Source organism: Juglans microcarpa x Juglans regia, chromosome 2D (assembly GCF_004785595.1).
Source record: "Juglans microcarpa x Juglans regia isolate MS1-56 chromosome 2D, Jm3101_v1.0, whole genome shotgun sequence".
In the NCBI taxonomy this organism is placed as follows: domain Eukaryota; kingdom Viridiplantae; phylum Streptophyta; class Magnoliopsida; order Fagales; family Juglandaceae; genus Juglans; species Juglans microcarpa x Juglans regia.
The window spans coordinates 36,596,612-36,619,310 of NC_054596.1; the positions used below are offsets into that span (position 1 = coordinate 36,596,612).

Consider the following 22,699-nt stretch of genomic DNA (forward strand, 5'->3'; position numbering starts at 1 on the left):
AACCTCCTAGTAGGCCAGGTTAATAGTTTTCTGCTTCGAACCGGGCTTGATAGGGCCTCTTAGGCCTTATGGGGAAAATCCTCTTACAATTATCCCACTAATTCTCACCGGACAAGTATGGTGGGAATTTATCACGATTCAATCTCGCCTTCTTATCAAGGTTAGAACTCTATTTAGATATTCTGAGGTCTGGGAGGCTTCTGCGGATTGACATTTTTGACGACTTTTTTAATCTTCCATGATGGGCTCACATTTTCATGATATCCTTTTAACCTCATTAATGAAGAGTGTTAGACGGCTTTTCATGTTTGTGTCACTTCGTAAACCACATTCCCCGAATCCGAAACGGCAAGTATCCGTTTTGCCATGGTGCAGGAGAGTCTAACCGTCACATTCCTTTTATAAAACGTGGGAGTGGGACCTGTTTTCCGCCCACTGCGTTGTGATTATCCCATTATTTTGGAGGCGAGCTTTGTTGGAATCCTTCCCGGATGATGCGGACCTTACCGATCATGAGTTTCTTCTTGCCCATAAGGTGAAATGTCTAAAGGGAATGTATGCAGCTTTAAGGCATCCCACACTCTAGTTACCTTGGAGTCGCGATACAGCAAAGTAAAGACTGGTCTCCCAAATTCTTCTTCGTGTCTAGCCCCTGATGGGAGTTTCTGGTAGACCAGGTAAACTGCCGAGAGTTTCCAATACGGACAGACTGGGGAAAAGTTCTGGAAGACAAGGTTGTGCATCCAGCAGCCACCCCTTACGAAGCGAAGCACATCGCGATTGTGCGGGAATGGATGTAGAACCATCCCGATAGTTTGTTTTCCAAGATCCTCCTTTTCGAGAAGAGTTTGAGGAGCTCTCTGCCTCCCCTGGAACATCTTCCCTTTGATAATAGGTCAGTTACTATGCGACTCCAAGTTGTTTTGTTCGGAAGCGTTCCTTGGAACTTCCTCTGCCAGACAGGGGGAAGAAAGTTTGTCGAGAGACTATTTAGGCCAAGGATAGATCCATTCCCGTGGTACAAGACCCCTTAACGTGGGGAATACCTACCTTAAAGGCCAGCTCCCATTACTATGGTTGTTCCAGCGTCGGTTACAGCTAGCGAGTTGGCAAGCAACTTTCTCATGGCGCCTCTTCCAGTGGTGATTGTTGAGGAGTCTGGGGGCGAGGTCGAGATGGACGCCTCCTCCAGAGTGTTTTCGCGTCTACTGCTCCTGATAAGGGACAACATTATTCTTCATAAATCTATTTTCCTTCTTCATCTCATTCGGTCGTCAAGAGCAACTCTATTGAGGCGGCTGATTAAGGGGTGGAGACTACTTCTAGCAACCGTGCGGAGGCAGAAGATTATACAAGAGGTAGGTTCCTTCCAAACGTTGCAATCTTTAGGGGTTCGAAGAGTCCTGCTGCAGATTCTTCTGTCTAGGCCGTACTCCCAGAGAAAGGGAGTTCATTTGTACATATTCCAACCGATGATGGTCCGAGAAGTCCAGCCATCGATCCACTCGTCCAGGTGGAGTTCCTTGAAGGTGGCGGCTCCTTAAGTGATACAACTGGTGAGGTTCCGCATGATGAACCACTCACCCTGGCCGAGTATCCAATGGGGGACAACTCTTTTTCGATTGACACGATCGGCCCCCATTCGGGGGGTTTGAGCAGGGGCCTGCCTGCTCCCTCTGAAGTCTCTGCGGGATTGCGTGAATTTACAGGCCTTGAGGAGGCCCTTCCTTCTTTGTCTCGGCAGGCCATGGAAGGGAGCAGAAAGGAAGCCATTGGTTAGGTTGTTGAGTACTTATCAGGCTTTTTCCACGAGGTTTGACCGCTTCTTTCCCACCTTTTACTTTTTTCTCTTTTCCTTTTTCTTAGTCTTTTCTTTATGTCGCCAAGGCACTTCTCAGTTTGCGGCATTCATCATGGATGATCAAGAGGTCGTCGTTTAGGAGAACTTAGACCATGCTCATGACGAAAAGGAGGAGAGGTAATAGCTGAAGTGCGACCTCAAGAGGATAAGACTCGACCTATGGATGAGCGCAAAGAATGAAGAAGTTGGAGCGTCGTTAGCAGAAGCACAAGAAGAAGTGGGAAGAGGAGAAAACTTGATTGGAGCAGCTTAACCAAAATCTTCAAGGCAATTTATCCCGAGTGCGGGAGCAGAAGGGCAGGTTGGAACAGCGGAACCAAAGCCTTCAGGATGCCACCCTCTCCCTACAAGGGCGGCTGAGGTGGTTCCCAAAACTTCACGAAAAGGCGTGGGGATGCGGGGTTGTTGAAGGCCACAGATCAATGTGGGCATTCCTTCTGGAGAGTCCGAAGCTACGTTAAAGATAATTCACCAAGTACCTTCAGCGGCTTGCGCTTTCCAAAATTCCCACTAATGAGGCATCCTTTCAAACCAACCGCGACCTGGGAAGGAAAGAGATGCCGAATGATTTCCCTGGTCCAGTCACACCTGCACCGGCATTAGTGAAGCAGGCCAACCTTGCTCCTGTTGCCGCTGAGACTGATGCTCCTAGCATCGAGGCTTAAAGATTTTATTTGTTTTGTTACACTTTTTCCTTTTTTTTTTTTACACATGTATCTACATTTTGTCACTCAGCAGCTTGTATATATATACATACTGACTAATACACATATCTTGTTCATCATGTCTCACCTTTGCCTCTTTTCCTTCTTTTTTTTTACTTTTTGTTTTTGGGTGGCCGGCCTGGGGGACCATGGTACAGAGGTCCGTAAAGCTCCTACCTACCCCTATGGCTGGTCACACTACACTTGCTTATCCTCTATGGATAGTTGTTCTTGGAATACGACCATCGTTTTAATTGCTATTTGGGCAGTCATGTCCAGTCATACCTTTAAATTTTATCGGCCCACTCCCCTAGTGTCCAGTTTAACCTTTCTAACCCCGTTGACTTCTTATCCTTTTGTTCGTGTCTCTAATACTGTCTTCCTTCATTTTTTTTTTGGCTCTCTATGCAAGCTTCTAGGCTCTGAAAGCAGCCATAGTTTGTTAGGTTGACCTGTCTTGTTGACTATTCAGCAGCCTTGGGTTGGGTAATGGCTAGAGGCCCAGCTGGCTCTAAGTAGTGGGAATAAATCCCTTATAGTTACCCTGTTAATTCTTTCTAGACGAGTCTAGAAAGAATTCTTCTTATCTCCTCTAACCTTATGCCCTATCAAGTTCCCAGCCTGCCTGATCGTAAGCTGAGTGACCATTCGCATTTTGCATACGTGGCAACACAACGCTAGTTACATTTCTACATTAAATGGCGCCCCTTCAATTTCTGTGACATGGATCCATTTTTTTACTAGCATTAATTTTGCATATCGTATCAGTAGATATACTCTGGAGCTGTTGCGATAATCAAGAGATTCTGGTTCTCTAGGGGGAGACATGGTGATTCATGGAGTTATGGAGCCTCGGGAGGCCAAACGTAAACCATGCCTATATAAGGACCCTTCTCCACATTAGGAAATCCATTATACTCACTTCTTCATTTTCTCTTTTCTTATGTGCCTCTTGCTTTACTGCTTGGGTTTCCAGTTCCTTTGTTTTCTTTTGCTTTCTTTCCGAAGTTCTTTTGCATTTTCTTCTATCTTTCATGGCTCTGACAAAATCTTTACACCCTAGTGGGCGATGGGTCCTATGGTGGCACTCAGACCGCTGCTAGCTGTGGTGGTCTGAGCGCCAGAGGGTGGAACTGTCAATCTTTCATTATTAGGGTCCCAGACCCTTTGTTCTCAATCTTGCCCTTTTGCTTATTGTGTCTCACTCGTTCTCACCCTTTTACTTACGAGACTTGACTTCAAAGTCATTCTCCGCAACTCGCTACCTGCTTGGTTTCAGTAGTGAATGGCTTAGTTGTTGTGGTGACTGGCCTTTGTTGTTGTGGTGAATGGCCTTTGTTGCTGTGGTGAATGGCTCGGTTGTCGTGGTGCCGTGGTGACTGTCGCTGTGTAAAACACACATAACTGCAGACCCCGAACTCATTTTGGTTTTCTTGACTCTGAGAACAGTGAGGTCTTCTGGATCTTTTAGATTATCCCTTGCCGCTTTACGGTCTAGGTTCCCTGGCTGTTTTATGGTTTAGGTCTAGGTCTAGGGTTAAGCACTGAAACTTGTTTTGTTGAATATGTAAGCTTCACAATGTGACTTACTCCTTGTAGCCCTGCGACTTTATAATGTAACTTTTTCCTTGTAGTTTTGTGACTTTATAATGTAATTTGTTCTTTGTAGTTTTGGGACTTTATGATGTAACTTATTCCTTGTAATCTTGCATAATTAATAAATGATTTTGTGTATCCGACTGTACGGTTTTTGCATTTTTCTTGTTGTATTTCTTCTTCTTTTTTTCATCATTCTGTGCTTACTATCTTCCGTTGTGTGCCATTGTTGCTGTTACTTGTATCTTTTTTCTTGGTATTTGAAGAGTTGATAACCTCGATATGTTTCTTACTTGATGATGCTTATGCAGCCTTTTTGCAGGACTTTGCTTCCTTTTTGGAGATTCTTCTTACTTCGGGTAGTCTTAAGACTTAAACCCACACTCCATTAGAAGGGGTCAGGCTATATCAAATTAGCCCACCCATTTTGGTTCCCCAAGGAGGTAACTTATTCGGGCTGCCACTAGGGCCGTCCGCTCTCTCACTGTGATAGGAGTCGAGGTAAGTTCTTCGGGCCACCTCGAAGGCAAGACCCGCTCTCCTCTACGGGAGGGATAAGACCGCCTTCAGGCCGGTCTTTCCCTGTTGAGTCCTGCAGAGAGGTAAGTCGTTCGGGCAGTATGTTACTAAACCCGCTCCCACTTGTTGACATCATAGGTTAATGTAATATTTTGGGTCAAGCTGGTGCTAGATCCACTTTTCACTCGTAGTGGAGGTTAGTGTAAGTTTTCGAGTTGCTGCAAAAGCCAAATCCACTCTCCTCCACTGGGGAGACAATGTAACCTTTTAGGTTTTACATCTGTTGAAGAGGTAAGTTTTTGAGCAATTTGTCACTGTACCTACTCTTGCCTGTCGATATTTACAAGGAAGGTATAGTTTCTGATTTCGGGTAGCTGAGGACTAACCTGCACCCGGGGCGGTAATATGTGACACGATTCGTTAATTCAACAAAAACACTACAAGATAAAAGTGGGTTAGGGTTTAGCCTTAACGAGTTCGGGTTAAAACGGGTTGACCCATTAAGACACGAATGCTTAACAGGTTGATAACGAGTCAACCCGTTTTGACCCGTTATGACACATTAAGAAAGTTAAAGTTATAATTATACCTTTATACCTAAAAATAAAATTGTTGGGATTTTAATTTTGATATTTTTATTGTTTAAATTATAATTTTGGACTTGTAATTAATTTTATATTTTTTACAGATATTGTGATTTTAACATTTATATAAAATTATACTAAATTTAACTAGGTCAAATAGGTTCATTTTGGGTCTGTTCAACCCATTTACGTAAATGAATCAAAACAGGTTGACACAACCCGTTATGTTAATGGGTCATGTTAGGGTTTGAGATTTTGACACGATAAGCTTAACGGGTCGGTGTTTGGGTTGACCCATATAGTATAATATACATGTCTTGACATGACACAAACACTATCCGTCAACATGATTTGACACCCCTAACCTGCACTCAGTGGCAGGAGGGACAAGGTAACCTTAAGGCCTACCTTTCCTTGTGGTATCCCGCAAGGAGGTAAGTTCGGACAATGAATTAGTTGACCGCTCTTTGCCATGACAGGAGCCAAGGTAAGTTTTTCGGGCTTTCTTGAAGGCAGGACCAGCTCTCTTTTGCAGGAGGGATAAGGAGGCCTTTAGGCCGTCCTTTCCTTGGAGTCCCGCAGAAAGGTAAGTTGTTTAGAAGTCTGTTACTGGACCCCCTCTCGTTCATTGATATCACAGAAAATGTAAGTGTTAGATTAGACTGGTGTTGATCTCACTCTTCGTTGCAGCAGATGTGGGGATAATTTATTCGGGAGGGCCGTGAGGCCAATCCCGCTCTCCTCTAAGTGAGGGATAAGACAACCCTTGGACCGACCTTTCCCTATAATGTCCTGCGGGGAGGTGCTCTTAGGGCAGTTTATGACTGGATCCACATTCGATTGTTAGAGTCCGCAAGGAATGTAAATTTTCATCTTTGGGTTGCTAAAGGCTAACCAGCACTCCGCCACGGGAGGGATAAGGCAATCCTTAGGCATGTCTTTCCCTATGGTGCCCCGTGGGGAGATAATCTGTTGATGATCTTGTTGCCGGAGATTTCGTTAGCCACACTTCTTATTGTTGGTTCCTTACTAGTAATATGAAAGCATGGAGCAGATATTTTGCGTTATCCTAAAAAGTCATGTTTTTATTAAATAAAAAGGAAAGTACAAGTTAGATGAAGAGATGTTACAAAATTAAAGGACACGAAATCCAGGTTTGGGAGGTCTTCATTCATCTTTCTCTTGAAAGCCTTGCACCATCCCTTGCCTCCTCGAAACTAGCAGGGCCAGTTGTAGACAGAGGCCTGCCGTAGTTTCTTCGGTGGTGCTCGGCCTATTCTGTTCTGTTAGTGTCATCCGAGGCGGGCCTCCATCCTTCTATTTTAACTCCTGGATGTAGTATACTCTTGCTGATACTTACTCTCCTTAGACTTCCCCCACTCTCTAGGGAGTTGGAAACTTTCTTTTTAGATGGCATGTCGATGTGACGACCCTTAAGTTGTTGAGGGTAGGCCTCTCGATGATGGCATTTTATGACGACGGAGTTTCACCACCAAGAAGTCGACCATAACAGGGGTCATGCAATGGCTACTCCCCACAAGGACGGATAGCGTGATGGTTCCTACCAGTTGGACAATGCTTCTGGAGAAGTCTTTTAAGGGCATGGGGGTGGGCAGCAGCCAGAAGGCCCTAATACCCATCTTGGCAAAAGCTCCCCAGAATAGGATGTCCGTAGAACTCTTGTTATCGATGAGTATCTTGAGGGTGGTGAAGTTGGCGACAAACATTGTGACCACAAGGGCATCTTCATAGGGGTACAGGACCCATTTTTCATCAGCCTCCTTCAATGAGATTGTCGGAGTAGGGCCGCCCCTTCATTGAAGGCGGGATGATACTCAGCCAAGTATACCTCGTAATATCGGGTCTGTCTGGTGTGTGCTTTCCTACTCAATGAGGTTATGCGCTCTTTATTGAACCGAGCTAAGTAGGACTTCAGGCTATCATCCTCTGTTTGTTTGATACTGAGGAGGTACGCAGTCGGACGTCGCCTCCTCCGACTATACATGAACTGGGTGTTAGGAACAACCTGGCTAGCTCGCCGAAGCTGTCCACCCATCTAGGTACCAGTGACCCGAACCATACATGTTTCGACCCCTCCAGGGTCAGTGGAAATTCCCTGCAAGATATTTTCTCGAGGAAGTCATGCAACGTCATGTGAGCTCCTAAAGGTTTACAAGTGCTCAAGGGGGTCCCTTCCTCTATCATACATCTCTATAGCAGAGATTCTAAACTTTGGTGGTAAAGGAACCGCAATTACTTTCTCAGTATAGGGTAGACCCGTGCTCGTGAGCAACTTGTCTACCGTTGATGACGTACCCACTTTCCTTGCTATTTCCTCGTATTTTCCTTTGAGGTTGTAGAGCTCGTTCTGCATATTTTTCTACTCCTCATCCTTGTTAAGTCCTGCATGCGATCCTATGCGCTCAGTATCGCTGGATCTTGCCCTGCTGTCTTGCTCCCTTTGAGATTTTTTTTTAGTTCCTCGTTCTCTTTACAGAGTGTCTGTACTTCGCCAATTAGTTTTGTTACCCACTCCTCCATAATTTTCAACCTTGTTTCCATGGTATCTCCCATGTCTCTCCTGAGTTGTTTGGAACAGGTTGTCACAGGCATGAGAATGACACGCAAGATCTCTTACGATCCCATAGACTGCGCCACTGTTAAAGTTGTGTTTCGCACACCTTTGGACCAAGCTCCGACAACTCATGTCTTCGAATATGGGCTTGCACAAGGTAGAAATGACTATGGCTTTAAGAGGGTGATCTTGGGGCCAGGTAACCTTCGATGCCAAAGTTAGTAAATATTTTTGGAAAGTAACAAAGAAGTGAATCTAGGGATCAGAAAGAGTATTCTCATACCTGGGATCTACTATTTATACTACAGGTCCGAGGAGCAGATCGTGCCTACTTTCATGAAGTTCTTGTTCCCTATATTGTTTCTTTTGTTAGAGTATTTAAATGCGGCGTGGCTCTGCAATGACGTCATTAATGTGGAGTGTTGTCTGGGTGGCAGAACCATTAATGTAGCGTGGTTTTTCAACATCCTCCTCTCAGTTTGCCTTCCTTCTGATCTATTCATGACTTCTCTGTTAGTAAATCATTGGTTCCCCACATATCATCCCTGTTGTGCGAGTGGGCACTTGAGGACTGGACACTACTTGAGGGGTCTTCAAATTGACGAGTCTCATCCCCTGCAACACTATCTCTTCTACAGGTCATATACAGAGGAGCCTCTTAGTGGGCTGGGTTAATGGCTTTCTGCTCCAGGTCGGGTTTGATAGGGCCTCTTGGGCCTTGTGGGAAAAATCCCCTTACAAGGTGGGTACAGAAGACCACATTCGTCTCTATTATCACTTAACTGATACTCATTGTTCAAATAGTTCAGTTTTAGATCCCTACCATGTAAGGATAAGACACAATGACTGTCAAGAAATATGGAGTGTATTTCATCTAGGATATGGATATTGGCTGCTTGTGCCACCTCTTCAATGAACAATGGTAAGGGTGAGTATTAAATGTGTCTACCAAATTTGCATACTAGTATAAATGAACTCTTTTTTCTTGAATTATTTTTTAAACATCCTCAACCATTAGGAAAAATAAAATTCACTAATAGTCACTTTATTAACTATTAAAAGCATAAATAAATAAATAAAAATATGTGTTGGTGCATATTTGGTGGTCATACTATCATTTTCCACTCTTCAATATGGAAATGGAAATACTTGCGAATGTAAATTTAGGCTATGTTTGGATATTGGATTGATTTCAGATGATCTGAGTTGATATGTAAATAATAATATTTTGTTGATCTCATTGAGATATATTTTAATATAAATAAGTTGATATATGTGTTTAATATATGAAGTGGCTTGAAATGAGTTTTAATTTTTTATGAGAAGTTCAAAAAATAATGAATTTCATTAATGATTAGTTTGAAGTGAATTGAAGTGATTTTATCTTCCAAACTAATATTGTTCCAGCTAACAGAAACATCTAGTTTTGTCTGCTTTTACTTTGATTTGTAGTTAGGGGTGTACAGGAACCGCTGGAACTGGCCGAGAACCGATCAAACAGCCGCCAGAGCATGAAACCGGCCAGAACCGACAAGGACTAGTCGACAAGTGAGAGGATTTGAGGGAAAACTGATATCGACGATTTTGTGCCAATTTGAACCACTGGGAAACCACTAAACTAACCGATCCGGTCTATTTTTTAAAAATATATTATATAAAATGGCGTCATTTCTCTCAAATGAGTGAAACGGCGTCGTTTTAAGACCTGGAAGTTAAACAAAAAATTATAGAATGGTGTTGTTTGGCTTTAAGCCAAACGGTGCCGTTTCTAAATGGATTAATAACCCCCATTCTTCTTCTTCCCCATGTCTTCTTCTTCTTTAGTTCCTCGTCTGCAACTTTATTCTAAACTCCCATGGCAGACGATGGTGCGGCACATCTTCTTCTTCCTCAGCTCCTCCTCCTTCACAGAAGACATCGACGGTAGATCAAAGACCGCACCGACACACGTCGAGACCGATATGATCGGTTTTCTCTCCCTAATCGATCGGTTTCGGCCGATTCAATAGACTCATAGCAGACATTGGTGGGGTCTCAGTTTGGCATCAAAATTGACGCCGATCCATCGGTGTACAGCCCTACTTGCAATTTCATAGTTTGTTTGACATTGTTATACGAAGATATATTGTTAGAAAAGGGTGATGACCTTATCATGGAAGTTACCCAAGCCTTTTGTAAAAAATAAAAATATTTTAGCTTCAAATAGATCTCACGTCCCATAAAATGTAAATACACAAATATTTTAACGTAGTATATTAGATTGTAAAATTATTTTTATTATAAAATAGATCTAATATTGCATATAAAGTCATATTAGTTTATGAAATTATTTTTATAGAATCTCTTTATAGTTGTAACACTTCTCTTGTCAAAAACACTCCTTGCGATACAACTGTAAAGATAACACCTAGATTTTGAATCTTTGATCTTCACTCAATGTCGAATTTGTGCATACTTTGGAGTAACCTTTTCCAAAATTGACTTCCTTGTAAGAGGTTGCCATAATCTAAAGTAGGGGTGTACAATTTTCGGTCCGGACCAAAAAAATCGATCAGACAGAAAACTGTGCTGGTCGGTTTTGGTCCCATAAAATTGTGGACCAAAGAAATGCGGTCCGGTCCCGAGGTTTATAAATTTTGGATCAGATCAGATCAGACCGAACTATATATATATTTAAAATAGTTTTAATAATTTAATATATTATTTTTATATAGTATAAGTTAATGATATAATTTTTATCTAATTTATTATCATTGACCATATAAAATATAAAATAATATATACTATAAATTAATAATTAATCATAAATCATAAATCATGTGATAATTTATGTCATTATATGTAAATAGTTAATACATCATACATTCATACATATTCTACTATTTATACTTAATTAAATTAAGTATTTTTTTTAAATATCTAAGTTGCAATCAAGCATAAATAATCTATGTACAATGAAATTATTTGATATTCATTAATCATACATAAAATATATGACATTATTAATAATTATGCATATTAAAGATTAAAGTATAAGTTAGTAAGTAATAACTATCAACATCATAAATATAATTATAGTTAAATATTTTTTTAATGAGTTAGTTATATAATCTACACTAATAATTCACTTAATTTAAATTTTATTAATTTAAATAATTTTTTTATTAATTTATTTACAAAAAAAATGAAAGAAAATAAGAACATAATTGGGCCAAAATGAACAGACCAGACCGATAGCTATTAGTCCAGTCCAGTTCTGTCCCTATAGGTATTCGGTCCAGTCTGGTCTGAAAAAATAAGTTTCAGTTCATCACCACTAGACTGTACCGGATCGATTTACACCCCAAATCTAAAGCTAGATTTGTCATGTTTTTCTGTTTCTTAGGTTTCATTCTCACATTCCCAGCTTCTTCTTCAGAATCAGAGGTACAATTATAATTACCCACCATGAGATTTAGAACAAAGAGTTTATTGAATGGGGAATTGTTTGAACCCTTACTAGCAGGAGATAAAGGAAATGTTTCCTACGCTTCAATGTGCTGAAACAATATTTACAAAACAAAATACTTAAAATCCAGAAAATACTTAAAATAATCATACACATACACAAACATAATACATTTCAACAAAAGAAAAATGCATTTTTCTATAGAACAATAAAAGATGTCAAGGAAAATATTTGATTAAATTATCTCTATTCAACATTGAATTATTTGATTCAGATTGACAATTACAAATAGTTTTAATTCTACAAAATTATGGTTCATGCATGAAATGTACACAATTAGGTCAAAGTTAATTCCTAAATTCAAAATCCTAAAACATTATATTTTTAAATAGACATGAAGATGATTGGGGAAAAAAATTATCTCTTAAATGTACAAAGAATAAAAATGTAATGATTTTATAAATTAAATTTCTAAATTTACATGATTTAATTATTTAAGATTATGAAATATTTTTATTATAAAATGCGTCAAAAGTGAAATTAAACATGGCCTAAAAGTAATGTTGAAACCTATTGTTATGGCATTACGTTATAGCCACTGAAACAAAAGGTCCTAAAAATAGCGTTAATTTCTGAAGTAGGGACGTTGATCCTTCCTCCTGGAGCAGATGAGATAGCGGCAAAAACCTCAAAAGTCTCAAACCCAACCTCCTTCGAAATCGTTTTTCTAGTCACCTCCACCCCCCAAAACACCATTCTCAGAGACACCATTAATGTTTCTTTTGTGCCCCTTTTCTACTTCTTAAACTCAATTCCTCAATGGCGCTTAAATGGCCCATCCCCTGCCCAATCTTCACGCCGCCGCCACTACCTGTGAACCCCAATTCGAACCCTTCACAGCACCGCCCGTCCACGGAGGTCCGGTTCTCCCGCTGGAACAACGCCAACGCCCAGAAATTCGAAGAACGCAGACGTGCCCAGAAGGAAATTGAAGACGACATCCGCCGCGAGCGCCGCTTCGAGTCCGCCACCCGAATCGCCGACAGTCATGAAACTGACACTATCACCACCACCGAAACGTTCAAGTCCGTTGGCACACCCTCCTTTCCTTCCGCCCCTTCAATTCCGGGCAAGAGATCTAAGTACTCCAAAAACCCCAACCCTGACCCCAAAAATGTTCATCCCGCCTTTCGCCGAACCCAGAAAACGATTAAAATCCCCAACTTTTCCCAACCACAGTCACAACCAAGACCGGCAGCTCGGGACGCCAATATCACCATCGGTCCCGATGGGGTTTCCTACGTTATCGACGGAGCTCCGTTTGAATTCAAGTACAGTTACACGGAGACCCCAAAAGCGAAGCCGTTGAGGCTGCGCGAGCCGCCTTTCGTACCGTTTGGGCCGACAACAATGCCCCGACCGTGGACTGGGCGGGCCCCGTTGCCGCCGAGCAAAAAGCAGCTCAAGGAGTTCGATTCCTTCCAGTTGCCGCCGCCGAATAAGAAGGGTGTCAAACCGGTTCAGTCGCCCGGCCCGTTCTTGGCCGGGTCGGGCCCGCGGCCCGCGAGGTCGAGGGAGGAGATATTGGGTGAGCCGTTGACGAAGGAGGAGATTGCGGACTTGGTCAAAGCATGCATTAAAACGAAGCGTCAATTGAATATGGGTAATTAATGGAACTTTGTTGGTTTTTATTCTTATGTTTTCTCCTTTTTCTGAGGATTTTCTTTTTCCACTTCTGGTGCAATTCAACGTTGGTTTGCTTGAATTTATTGATTCTCTTTTATCTTATCTCGAATGTAAGTTACTAAGTTTCTTAGCGTTATTTTGTTAGTTTTGGTGTTTCTTTTTTGTCCTCTCCACGGAGATTGAATAACTTGAAGAAATTGTGATGAATGCTTTTAACTGGATTAGTGTAGTAGCAGAGGGTTTTTTCCTAAGAAAAATGTTGCAAATCTCTTGCACACTGACACTGTGTTCTCTTTACGATTATTTGTTCGTTTCTCAGGAAGAGATGGTTTGACACATAACATGTTGGATAACATCCATGCTCTCTGGAAGAGGCGGCGAGTGTGCAAGATAAAATGCAAGGGCGTGTGTACAGTGGACATGGACAACGTGCACCAGCAACTAGAGGTTGGTTTCTTGCTACTGCTACTCCATGCCTCTATTGCCCTATGCGGCTAAGCATGCCTTGCTGATTAAGTCACCCGTACTGTTAATGACTTAGGTGCAGTTTGGATAGTGAATTGAGATGAGATGGGTTGAGATGAAAGTTGAAAATTGAATAAAATATTGTTAGAATATTATTATTGTTTTGGGATTTGAAAAAAATTGAATTGTGTATTATATTTTGTATGGGAATTTGGGAAAGTTGTAATAATGAGATGAGATGAGATAAAACACTTTCACTATACAAATGGGACCTTAATCTTACTTTTTCCACATGTAACGTAGGATAACTAGTTCTTGAATAGTCAAAATAGTCTACTTCTATCATAAACCGTTACAATGTGCGTCTGGGTGATGTTGTCATCATGCATTATTTGGGGCGATTTGACATTGTCTTATCCTTTTTTCTTCAAATTAATGTTCCTAAGGGTATATGATATGACAGGAGAGAACTGGTGGGAAAATTATTTATCGTAAAGGTGGGGTGCTATTCCTCTTCCGAGGAAGAAACTACAACTATAGAACTCGTCCCCGATTTCCTCTCATGCTTTGGAAACCTGTTCCCCCAGTATATCCAAGGCTGATTCGGCAGGTTCCAGAGGGTCTAACACATGAAGAAGCAACTGAGATGCGCAACAAGGGGCAGAAACTTATACCAATATGCAAGCTAGGTAACACTCCTTTTGTTGAGTTTATGTATAGATTGACTATAAATATTCAAATTGCTCCCAAGTAAATTGATATTTTTCCATGGTTTGTATGTCACACAGCAAAAAATGGCGTGTACTGTGACCTAGTAAAAAATGTCAGAGAGGCATTTGAAGAGTGTGAACTGGTCCGAATAGATTGTCAAGGGATAAATGGGAGCGACTACCGAAGAATAGGTGCCAAACTCAAGGTCTGGTAAACTTTGGTTAGTCATGTTTTCCCATGTGTAGAAGAAATGAAACAGTTCCCTCAATTCTTTTTTAACTGCAGGATCTTGTACCATGTGTGCTTATCTCCTTTGCATATGAGCACATACTTATGTGGAGAGGCTGGAATTGGAAATCTACCCTCCCAAAACTAGGTAATGATAATGAGGAAGCCAACACGTCCAATGTTGATGATCCAAGTCTCAAAACACTTGGTACTAGCATGCACCTTGCAAGTTGTGTGTATGGGGGTGCAGAGGGAGATAAGGATCCATCCCCAACAGAAAATGTTAATCCATCTGTAGCTATTGATGCAGATTCAAATGTGGAGATGACATATAGAATTAAAACGGAAGCAGATGTCACAGGGTGTTCTGATGATGGGCCTGAATCTAGGAAGAATAACTTCAAAAGTGCAACCATATCGGATTCTACTGGCTGTGTTGATAAACCTATGAGCACTAACTCCCAAAGTGATGCCACATGGGATAATAACAGTTGCACTCACGAAGGACTGCAGATAACAATAGGATCCGACATCAAAGCGGGAACTGCTGGAAACCCTGGAAGTAGGGTGGAAGCTGGCATTGTGGGTTTTGTACCTCATGACAAGCTGCTACATGTTTCCTTAGTGGCTCAACATCCCAACGAGCCAGCAAGGTTGAGTGCACCTTGCACAGAGGGAATTCTTCAACTATGGAAACAAGCTGTTGACAATGGGAGTGCAGTTATTTTAGGTGGTTCCTCTTTGGATGATGACGTTGTTTATCAAAGGGCAGTTGCCCTTGCCCAGACTGCCGCACCTGGTCCTGTATTTAGGCATCGACCTAGAAGGGTAGTGTTTCAAAAGGTGGAGGTGCAAGAAACCAGGAATTTGAAAGTAATGGATGACACAATAGTTTCCCCAAAAGGAAGTGAGAAGAAGAGTTCTAATATTACAAGAGGGAGAGATTTCGATGGCCTTTATCAAGATGTAGTACCGCAAGGAAGCTTGAGAGTGGATGAACTTGCTAAACTATTAGCCTGATTCACATTAAACTTTCTGGCATTGTTGCCGTCCTTCGCAAAACTTTATTGGTGTATTTAAATTTTATTTTTCTTCAAGATAAATAAAATTTAGTATGAGGCATTCTCTTTCACTTGCATTCCTATGTTATCTTAATTTTCATCACTATTATGGATCTGTGTTTGCATTTCCAACATGTTGCACAAATCCTGTTGTTAATCTGACGACTGAAACCACTTGTCAAAAAAAAAAATCTGACGATTGAAACTTCACTAGTATTCAGTACAATATGAATGCGAGAAACAATTGCAATTATTAAATTATTAAATCATGAGATTTCTTTACTGAGGACTCTAAACTTGCAATGTTGATTTCCCATCGGAGTCACCAGCTTGGTCTGTTTCTCTTACTATGTTTTTCCAGAACCAATGATTTTGCCAAAGCAGATACACCTCCTCAATTGGCACTTGCTTTGTTTCTGGCAAGAGGAAGAAGATGAAGCAGCTCATGATGATGATTAATCCTCCGAACAGCAAGAAAATTCCATATTGCAGATGGCACAGTGACACCAGGAAACACTGTGCTATCAATGCAGTGAAGAGGAGGTTGACACAGACCACAACACTCTGACCAGCCGACCTTGTCTCGAGTGGGAAGATCTCGCTTGGTACTAGCCAACCCAGAGGGCCCCAAGATCTTCCATAAGCCAAGACAAACAAGCATATCACAATCACAAGAAAGATGCCAATTCCTTTAGTGAGGGTTTCTCCTTGCCCAAACTTCAGCGCCAGAGTTATGGCGACAGCTGCCTACAGATAAACAGAGCTGGTAAGTACTCAATCCAATAAAGTTTCTTCGGAAATAAGTTCAAGAACTAGAGATTAAAAATGTAATTACCATGCAAAATATCATTTCAGAACCAGCTTCCAAAAAGAAAGCTCTTCTGCCAAATTTATCCACTAATGACATTGATATCAGTGCACCAACAACAAGCGCTCCACTGGTGAAAATGGCTGAATATAGAGATGCCTCTGAGCCAAAACCCAAGCTTTGGAATATGACTGGAGCATAAAAAAGTATAGAGTTCATTCCTGTGAGCTGTTGGAACGCTGGGATCCCCAAAGCCCCTATTACCAACTGGGGACGATTCCTCCTTTGGAGGAGATTCCTGAATGGATGTTTTACAGCTCTTGCTGCATTGCTTGCATCAACAAGATCGGCAAACTCTGCATCTACATTTGTTGTACCTCTGACTTTCTCCAATACCCTTCTTCCTTCTTCTAGTTTGCCTTGTTCTACAAGACTATTAGGGGTCTCAGGAAGGAAAACGCCCCCTATAAACATTAGAGTTGCTGGGACAGTGGCCAAACCAAGAGATAATCTCCAACCCCAAGGATGGAGTTGTTCAGTACCATAGTTTATGAAGTTTGCTATCAGAATCCCTAGGCAAGTGGTCAATTGAAAGAGTTGGTTAACTGCCCCTCGGATCTTTGCAGGAGCCATCTCTGAAAGGTACAAGGGAACTGCCTGCAACATTAGAACAACAAGAGCAGCAAGTGCATGAGTTTTTGCAAAACTTATATATATATATATATATATATATATATATATTTACATATATATATATATATATATTGTTCTATTCTTGTTTGTTGATTAGCAGGCTTACTTGATTTCCAAATCCAATGCCAACACCGAGGAAGATTCGCCCAATGATCAGCATTGCAATGTTAACTGCAGCTGCATTGAGAACTGCTCCTAGAAAGAAGCTCGTTGCTCCAACAAGGATGCTGCCTCTTCTGCCATATTTTCTGGACACGTAGGACGCTCCAAAAGTGGAAATGAGGCCCGCAAAGTATAGGGAGGATGTAAAGAGTGTGAGGACCTGGTTGTCATATTTACAGTAATCAGTTTCATTGAGATGTTGTTGCTTTCTTCTATACACTTTTGGGAAGAATTCCTTCAAAAAATCATCCATGGAAGTCACTCCACCTGAAATCAGCATAAAAGGTAAAATTCTTAATGTGATTTTTTAATAATATTGTGATACCCCATATGATATGGATAAGGGTAGATGGTGTATGAGATCCCACATTGCTTGGGAAGGAAAAGTTCTTGCTCTTTATAAGGTTCCAATGAGGATTCAATTGTATCATTGACTAGTCCTTTTGGAATATAGGTCATGTGGTTTGGGCCTTCTATTGGGGCGTTACAAATAGTATCAAAGTCTATCCTAACCAGAAATGTGGGATTTGAGCCATGCTACCTACAATGGACAGGCTCAACGAGGACGTCGGGAATTTAAGGGGGGTAGATTGTGATGCCCCATATGATATGGATAAGGGTAGGTGGTGTCTGAGATATCACATTGTTTGGGAATGAGAAGTTCTCGCTCTTTATAAGGTTCTAATGGGGTTTCAATTGTATCATTGACTAGTCCTTTTGGAGTATAGGTCATGTGGTTTGGGCCTTCTATTGGGACGTTACAAATATAAACATAATAAAGGTGGTCTCTTTGTTCATAGAAGAAGCTCACAAAGATTTTTTTTTCTACCTAGTTTGGGTAGTGAAGTATTCTCAAGTATTCGCTACTATTCTGATAATACCCCGCTGCTATTCATTATTTTATTATTATTTTTTACCTACTTTTCACCTACTTTTCACTACTATTCACTACTATTCAATATTCTATCATTACTTTTTCATTATTTTTACTCTCAAGTTGTAAACTGAAAAATGAAGGTTTTTTTAATCTTTAAATTTTTGTAAATAGGAATATGTAAAGCAAACACATACACGATCCTGGTTAAACCAACTCCCCTGACATAAACCCTAAGTTGGCTTACAACACAATAGCTGGGAAAATCATAGAAAATAAACACTCTTTTAGGGATTCTGTTTGTTTTGATTAGGAAAATAAAAATCATAAAAGAGAAATGTTCCATGGTAGGTGAGGCTGCACATCATGGACCCAAATGCAATAAACCTATTTTGGAGGTGTTGCATATGCATGAACCTGCTAACCCAAAACTACTTTTCTGGATCATGGATTCCATAAGATTAGAACTAATTCTCTCTTCGTGTTTCAACTTCCAATTATTTTCCTATGTTGTCCTGCCTTTCTGAACACCAAAATGTGCCTAAATCTGTACCCATATCATAGAAATCTTCTCTATTTCCCCAAATCTCTGATATCCTGTGGAATCTCAAAAGAACCTCCACATTGATGATGATGATGATACAAAGAAAAGGTAGGCATCATGTTAAAAAATGAAAACATCAATCCTATAACCCGGGTAACAGAATGTGCTGATATTTACGGGCGGAAACCCCCCAAAGGACACCGTGTTTGTATATATGAAAACGTTGATCGCATAACCCAATTCACAGAATTTACTGCTATTCATGAACGGAAAATTTCCTGGTAAAATAACAGGCAGAAAACATCAACATCGATCGTTAAAATCCATGGAAAACTCACCTGAGACACCGAGATCATACCCAAAGAGAGACCCTCCAAGAGCTGCAACAATGCATGCAAATATGAAATATCCAGTAATCTTGTACTCGTACAGATGGGCCCTCTTAAGAGTGCCTGCATCTGCAAATGCTCCACCTGCCATATCTCAATCTGCTTCTCTGATCTCTCTCTGTGCCTCTCCCTGTGGATCTGTTAAATGGTCGAAAAGTTCAGAATCTATAGGAGGAGCCAGAGTCAACCCCAATAACGTCATGCGAAAGAAACAAAGCTCAATAAATAAAAACGAAAGGAGTAGAAACAACGAGACAACAATGACATGCACAGATAAGTGACGATCAGTTTAGCATAACCCTATTGAAGTTGTTTTCAAGGAATCTTGCAGGTAACATTACCAGGGTTAGTTCTGGTGTGTAGAAAGAACACTACTCGACATGTATTTGCAGTTTGCTGTTATTCAATATTCAGAGCTATTTATATTGGTCACAGAGATTTAAGCCCAGCTAAAAGGATATTTATATTTAGCAATATGTTAGCTGTTTCCTCCGAGTCCTCTCTCTCTCTTTCTGGGTGCTAATTATGGGACCATTAACTCAGTTTTGCTGTTCCTCTTTTCTCTCGTTTCTTTTTCGTCTTTATATGATAGAAATTAGAAAATAATGAAAACCGACGCACGAGTTTGGGTTCCTGTTAGTGAATAAGAAAGATAATTCAAGGCAGCGGAAAGGAAGGGCTATTTTAACCATGCAAACAAATCACAGTTCGGATGAAGATGGAGGAGAATAACAGTAATTTGACTGAATCTTTTAGGGAAATGCTCTGAAATAACTGCAATGATCTTATTTCAATATTCTAATTATAATCTCGAAGAACGACAATTTCTATATCTCGATAAAAGTAAAAAGTAATATTAGAAAGGAGTTCATCGTATAATAGTTTTTTTTTTTTAAGGGAAATGATCTCATTAGAAAAATCAGAACAAAATACTAATACAATGAGGAATAACCTCTAAATCAATACCCTCCTCCGATAATAGGAGTGCATTCTTGGCTAACTCATGAGCAACAAAGTTTAACTCCCTAGGAACATGCCTAACAGACCACTTATCAAATTTCTGTAACATGCATTTGACATCTTGAATGATCATTCCATCTGAAGACCATTTCTCTGTTGGGCTATTTATAGCTTTTACAATAGAGAGGGCATCACCTTCAAAGAGTACTTGCTGCAATTCCAAATTAATACATACGATGGTAGCTTTAAGAACTGCTACTGCCTCTCCTAGTTGAGCATCTGGAAAAAGCCCTCTTGATGATCTGAGTGAAGCAATTACTTTACCTTCACAGTCCCTGATAATCACTCCTCCACCCACCTTGCACTTGATCTTGTCAATAGCCACGTCACAGCTGACCTTGAGTGTATTTGGAAGTGGGGCTTCCCATGTCCGAACCATTGCTGAATTGTTAGCTTCTCGGGTTGGAGGCTGCTTCACAGAATTTTTGTAATCATCCAGTGCTTTAAGGGACAGATCACATATGGTAGTAGGAGAGATAGACTTCCCTTAAAAAACAAAATAGTTCATTCTTTTCCACACATGATAGGCTGTAATTGCAAACTCTTCTTGGACCTCCACTGATTTTGAGAAGAAAAACTGGGTTAATAGATGCTGAAAAGTAGACCCCTCCATACCACACTTTTGTAGACTCCTTGAGCATGAGCCCCATACATCCTATGCAGCTCTACAGCTCCATAAAGCTTGGATAGCAGTTTTAGGTTCAGTCAAACAAATGGGGCAATTAGGAGATTCCACTACCTTCCTTTTGTACAGATTTTGTTTTGTTGGAATGGACTCAAAGCTGGCTCTCCAGGGGAAGTTTTTAATAGCATTTGACGCTTTGATTTTCCAGATCTTAGTCCAGAAATCTGCAGCTCTAGTAGAGATTGATGATTGACCTCTGCTTCTGTCCACTAGTTCACCTTGAAGATGATATGCACTTTTAACAGAAAACTTGTCATCCTCCGTACACCTACATGTCAATTTATCTGGGTTGCTACACACACTGTTAGGGATTCGGGATATAATTTGGAACTCAGCTTCTGTGAAAATGTCTTCAGTAATTCCAGATTCCATTGCTTTGAGCTAGGGTCAATTAGCTCATTAACCTTTGCATCCTCTTCTAATATTTTCACTGGAGATTGAGTCCTAAAAGAAGTTGGGGTTGGGACCCATTTATCTTGCCAAATATTCACTAAGCAACCATTTCCTATTTTCCATATAAGACCTTCAATTAGTAAGTCCCTTGCTGCCATTATACTTTTCCAGATGAATGAAGCATTGGTGCCAAGTTTGGCCTTAAGGAAGTGAGATTGAGGGAAGTATTTTGATTTGAGAACCTGTGAAGCCAAAGAATCATGTCTTTGTAGAACTCTCCATCCTTGTTTTGCTAAGAGAGCTAAATTGAAATTTTCAAAATCTCGGAATCCCAGTCCCCCATCAGTTTTGGCTTTCCCTAGAAGTTTCCAATTCAACCAATGAATTTTAGCCTTGTCTTCCCCTTGCCCCCACCAGAATTTCTACATAACTCTATTGATCTTTCTTAACAAAACTTTTGGAATTCTAAAGAGTCACATACTATAGGTAGGGATTGCTTGGATCACTGATTTAAAAAGAATTTCTTTACCTGCTTGAGATAAGAATTTGACCTTCCAGTTCCTCATCTTGTATCTGATTTTGTCCAGTATAGGATTGAGAGCTTTGGATTTGTTCCTACCTACATAAGAAGGAAGTCCCAAATATTTCTCATAGGAAACTAAAGCTCTAACTCTTGTTGCTGCCAATATCAATTTCTGTAATTCTGCACTGGTATTTCTACTGAAAAATATGGAGGTTTTCTCAAGATTCAACCTTTATCCCGATGCTTGTTCATAAGACTTAAGGAGATAAAAAAGCCTGCTCCACTCTAGACAATTAGCTTTACAAAAAAACAAGCTATCGTCTGCAAAAAGAATGTGGTTTACATGCAGCGAACCTCTTGCAATTGGAATTCCTGAGATCAATCTTCTTTCCTCTACATTACTTAGAATTGAGCTAAGTACCTCAGAGCAAAGTATAAAAGGATAAAGGGACAAAGGGTCCCCTTGTCTAATTCCTCAGGATGGTTTAAAACTTCTATGAGGGACCCCATTAATGAGGATGGAATAACTAACGGTGGTTACACACTGCATAATAAGGACAATCCATTTTCTTTCAAAACCTACTTTCTCCATAACTACTTTCAGAAAAGGTCATTCTACTCTATCGTAAGCTTTGCTCATATCGAGTTTCACTACCATAAAACCTTCATTTCTTCCTGACATTTGGGCATGCATTGTGTGCAAGGCTTCATAAACAACTATGATATTGTCTGAAATGAGCCTACCTGAGATGAATGCACTTTGTGTTTGAGATATAAGATCTAGAAGTATAATCTTCTATCTATTGGCTAGCACCTTAGCAATTATCTTATAAAAGACATTGCATAAGCTTATGGGCTGAATATCTGAAGCCAACTTAGGAGTTTGTTTTTTGGGGATCAAGGTTATAAAAGTCTCATTTATTGCTTCCAAGTCACAATTTGAGTTAAGGATGGCCTTGGCTGCCTGAACTACATCACTACCGATAATACTTCACTGGTCTTGATAAAAAACAGCCGGAAAGCCATCGAGTCCTGGGGAGCTCAAAGGGGTCATTTTGAGAATTGCAATAGAAATCTCTTTAGTTGTGAATTCCCTACCCAGCTCCTTATTCATTTCATCAGTCACTGACTTTTTAATATGCTCAAGACTATGGGAAATTCCAGTTGGCA

The 22,699-nt window shown here is 40.6% G+C and overlaps 2 protein-coding genes across 2 annotated transcripts; one reads left to right on the plus strand and one right to left on the minus strand.

Annotated features, from left to right (window-relative positions):
• The first annotated feature begins 11,897 nt into the window (after positions 1–11,897).
• LOC121251055 (CRS2-associated factor 1, chloroplastic) lies at positions 11,898–15,515 on the plus strand. Its single transcript, XM_041150359.1, has 5 exons — positions 11,898–12,950; positions 13,293–13,420; positions 13,902–14,127; positions 14,227–14,354; positions 14,435–15,515. Exons 1-5 carry the CDS (start codon positions 12,107–12,109, stop codon positions 15,395–15,397), a joined length of 2,289 nt encoding a protein of 762 aa, XP_041006293.1. The 5' UTR covers positions 11,898–12,106; the 3' UTR covers positions 15,398–15,515.
• Positions 15,516–15,637: 122 nt separating this feature from the next.
• LOC121251068 (sugar transport protein 14-like) lies at positions 15,638–19,358 on the minus strand. The gene is made up of 5 exons (XM_041150373.1): positions 19,250–19,358; positions 18,858–19,046; positions 17,046–17,368; positions 16,274–16,903; positions 15,638–16,185 (listed from the first exon to the last, which is right to left on the minus strand). Exons 2-5 carry the CDS (start codon positions 18,997–18,999, stop codon positions 15,730–15,732), a joined length of 1,551 nt encoding a protein of 516 aa, XP_041006307.1. The 5' UTR covers positions 19,000–19,046; positions 19,250–19,358; the 3' UTR covers positions 15,638–15,729.
• Between the last annotated feature and the right edge of the window lie 3,341 nt (positions 19,359–22,699).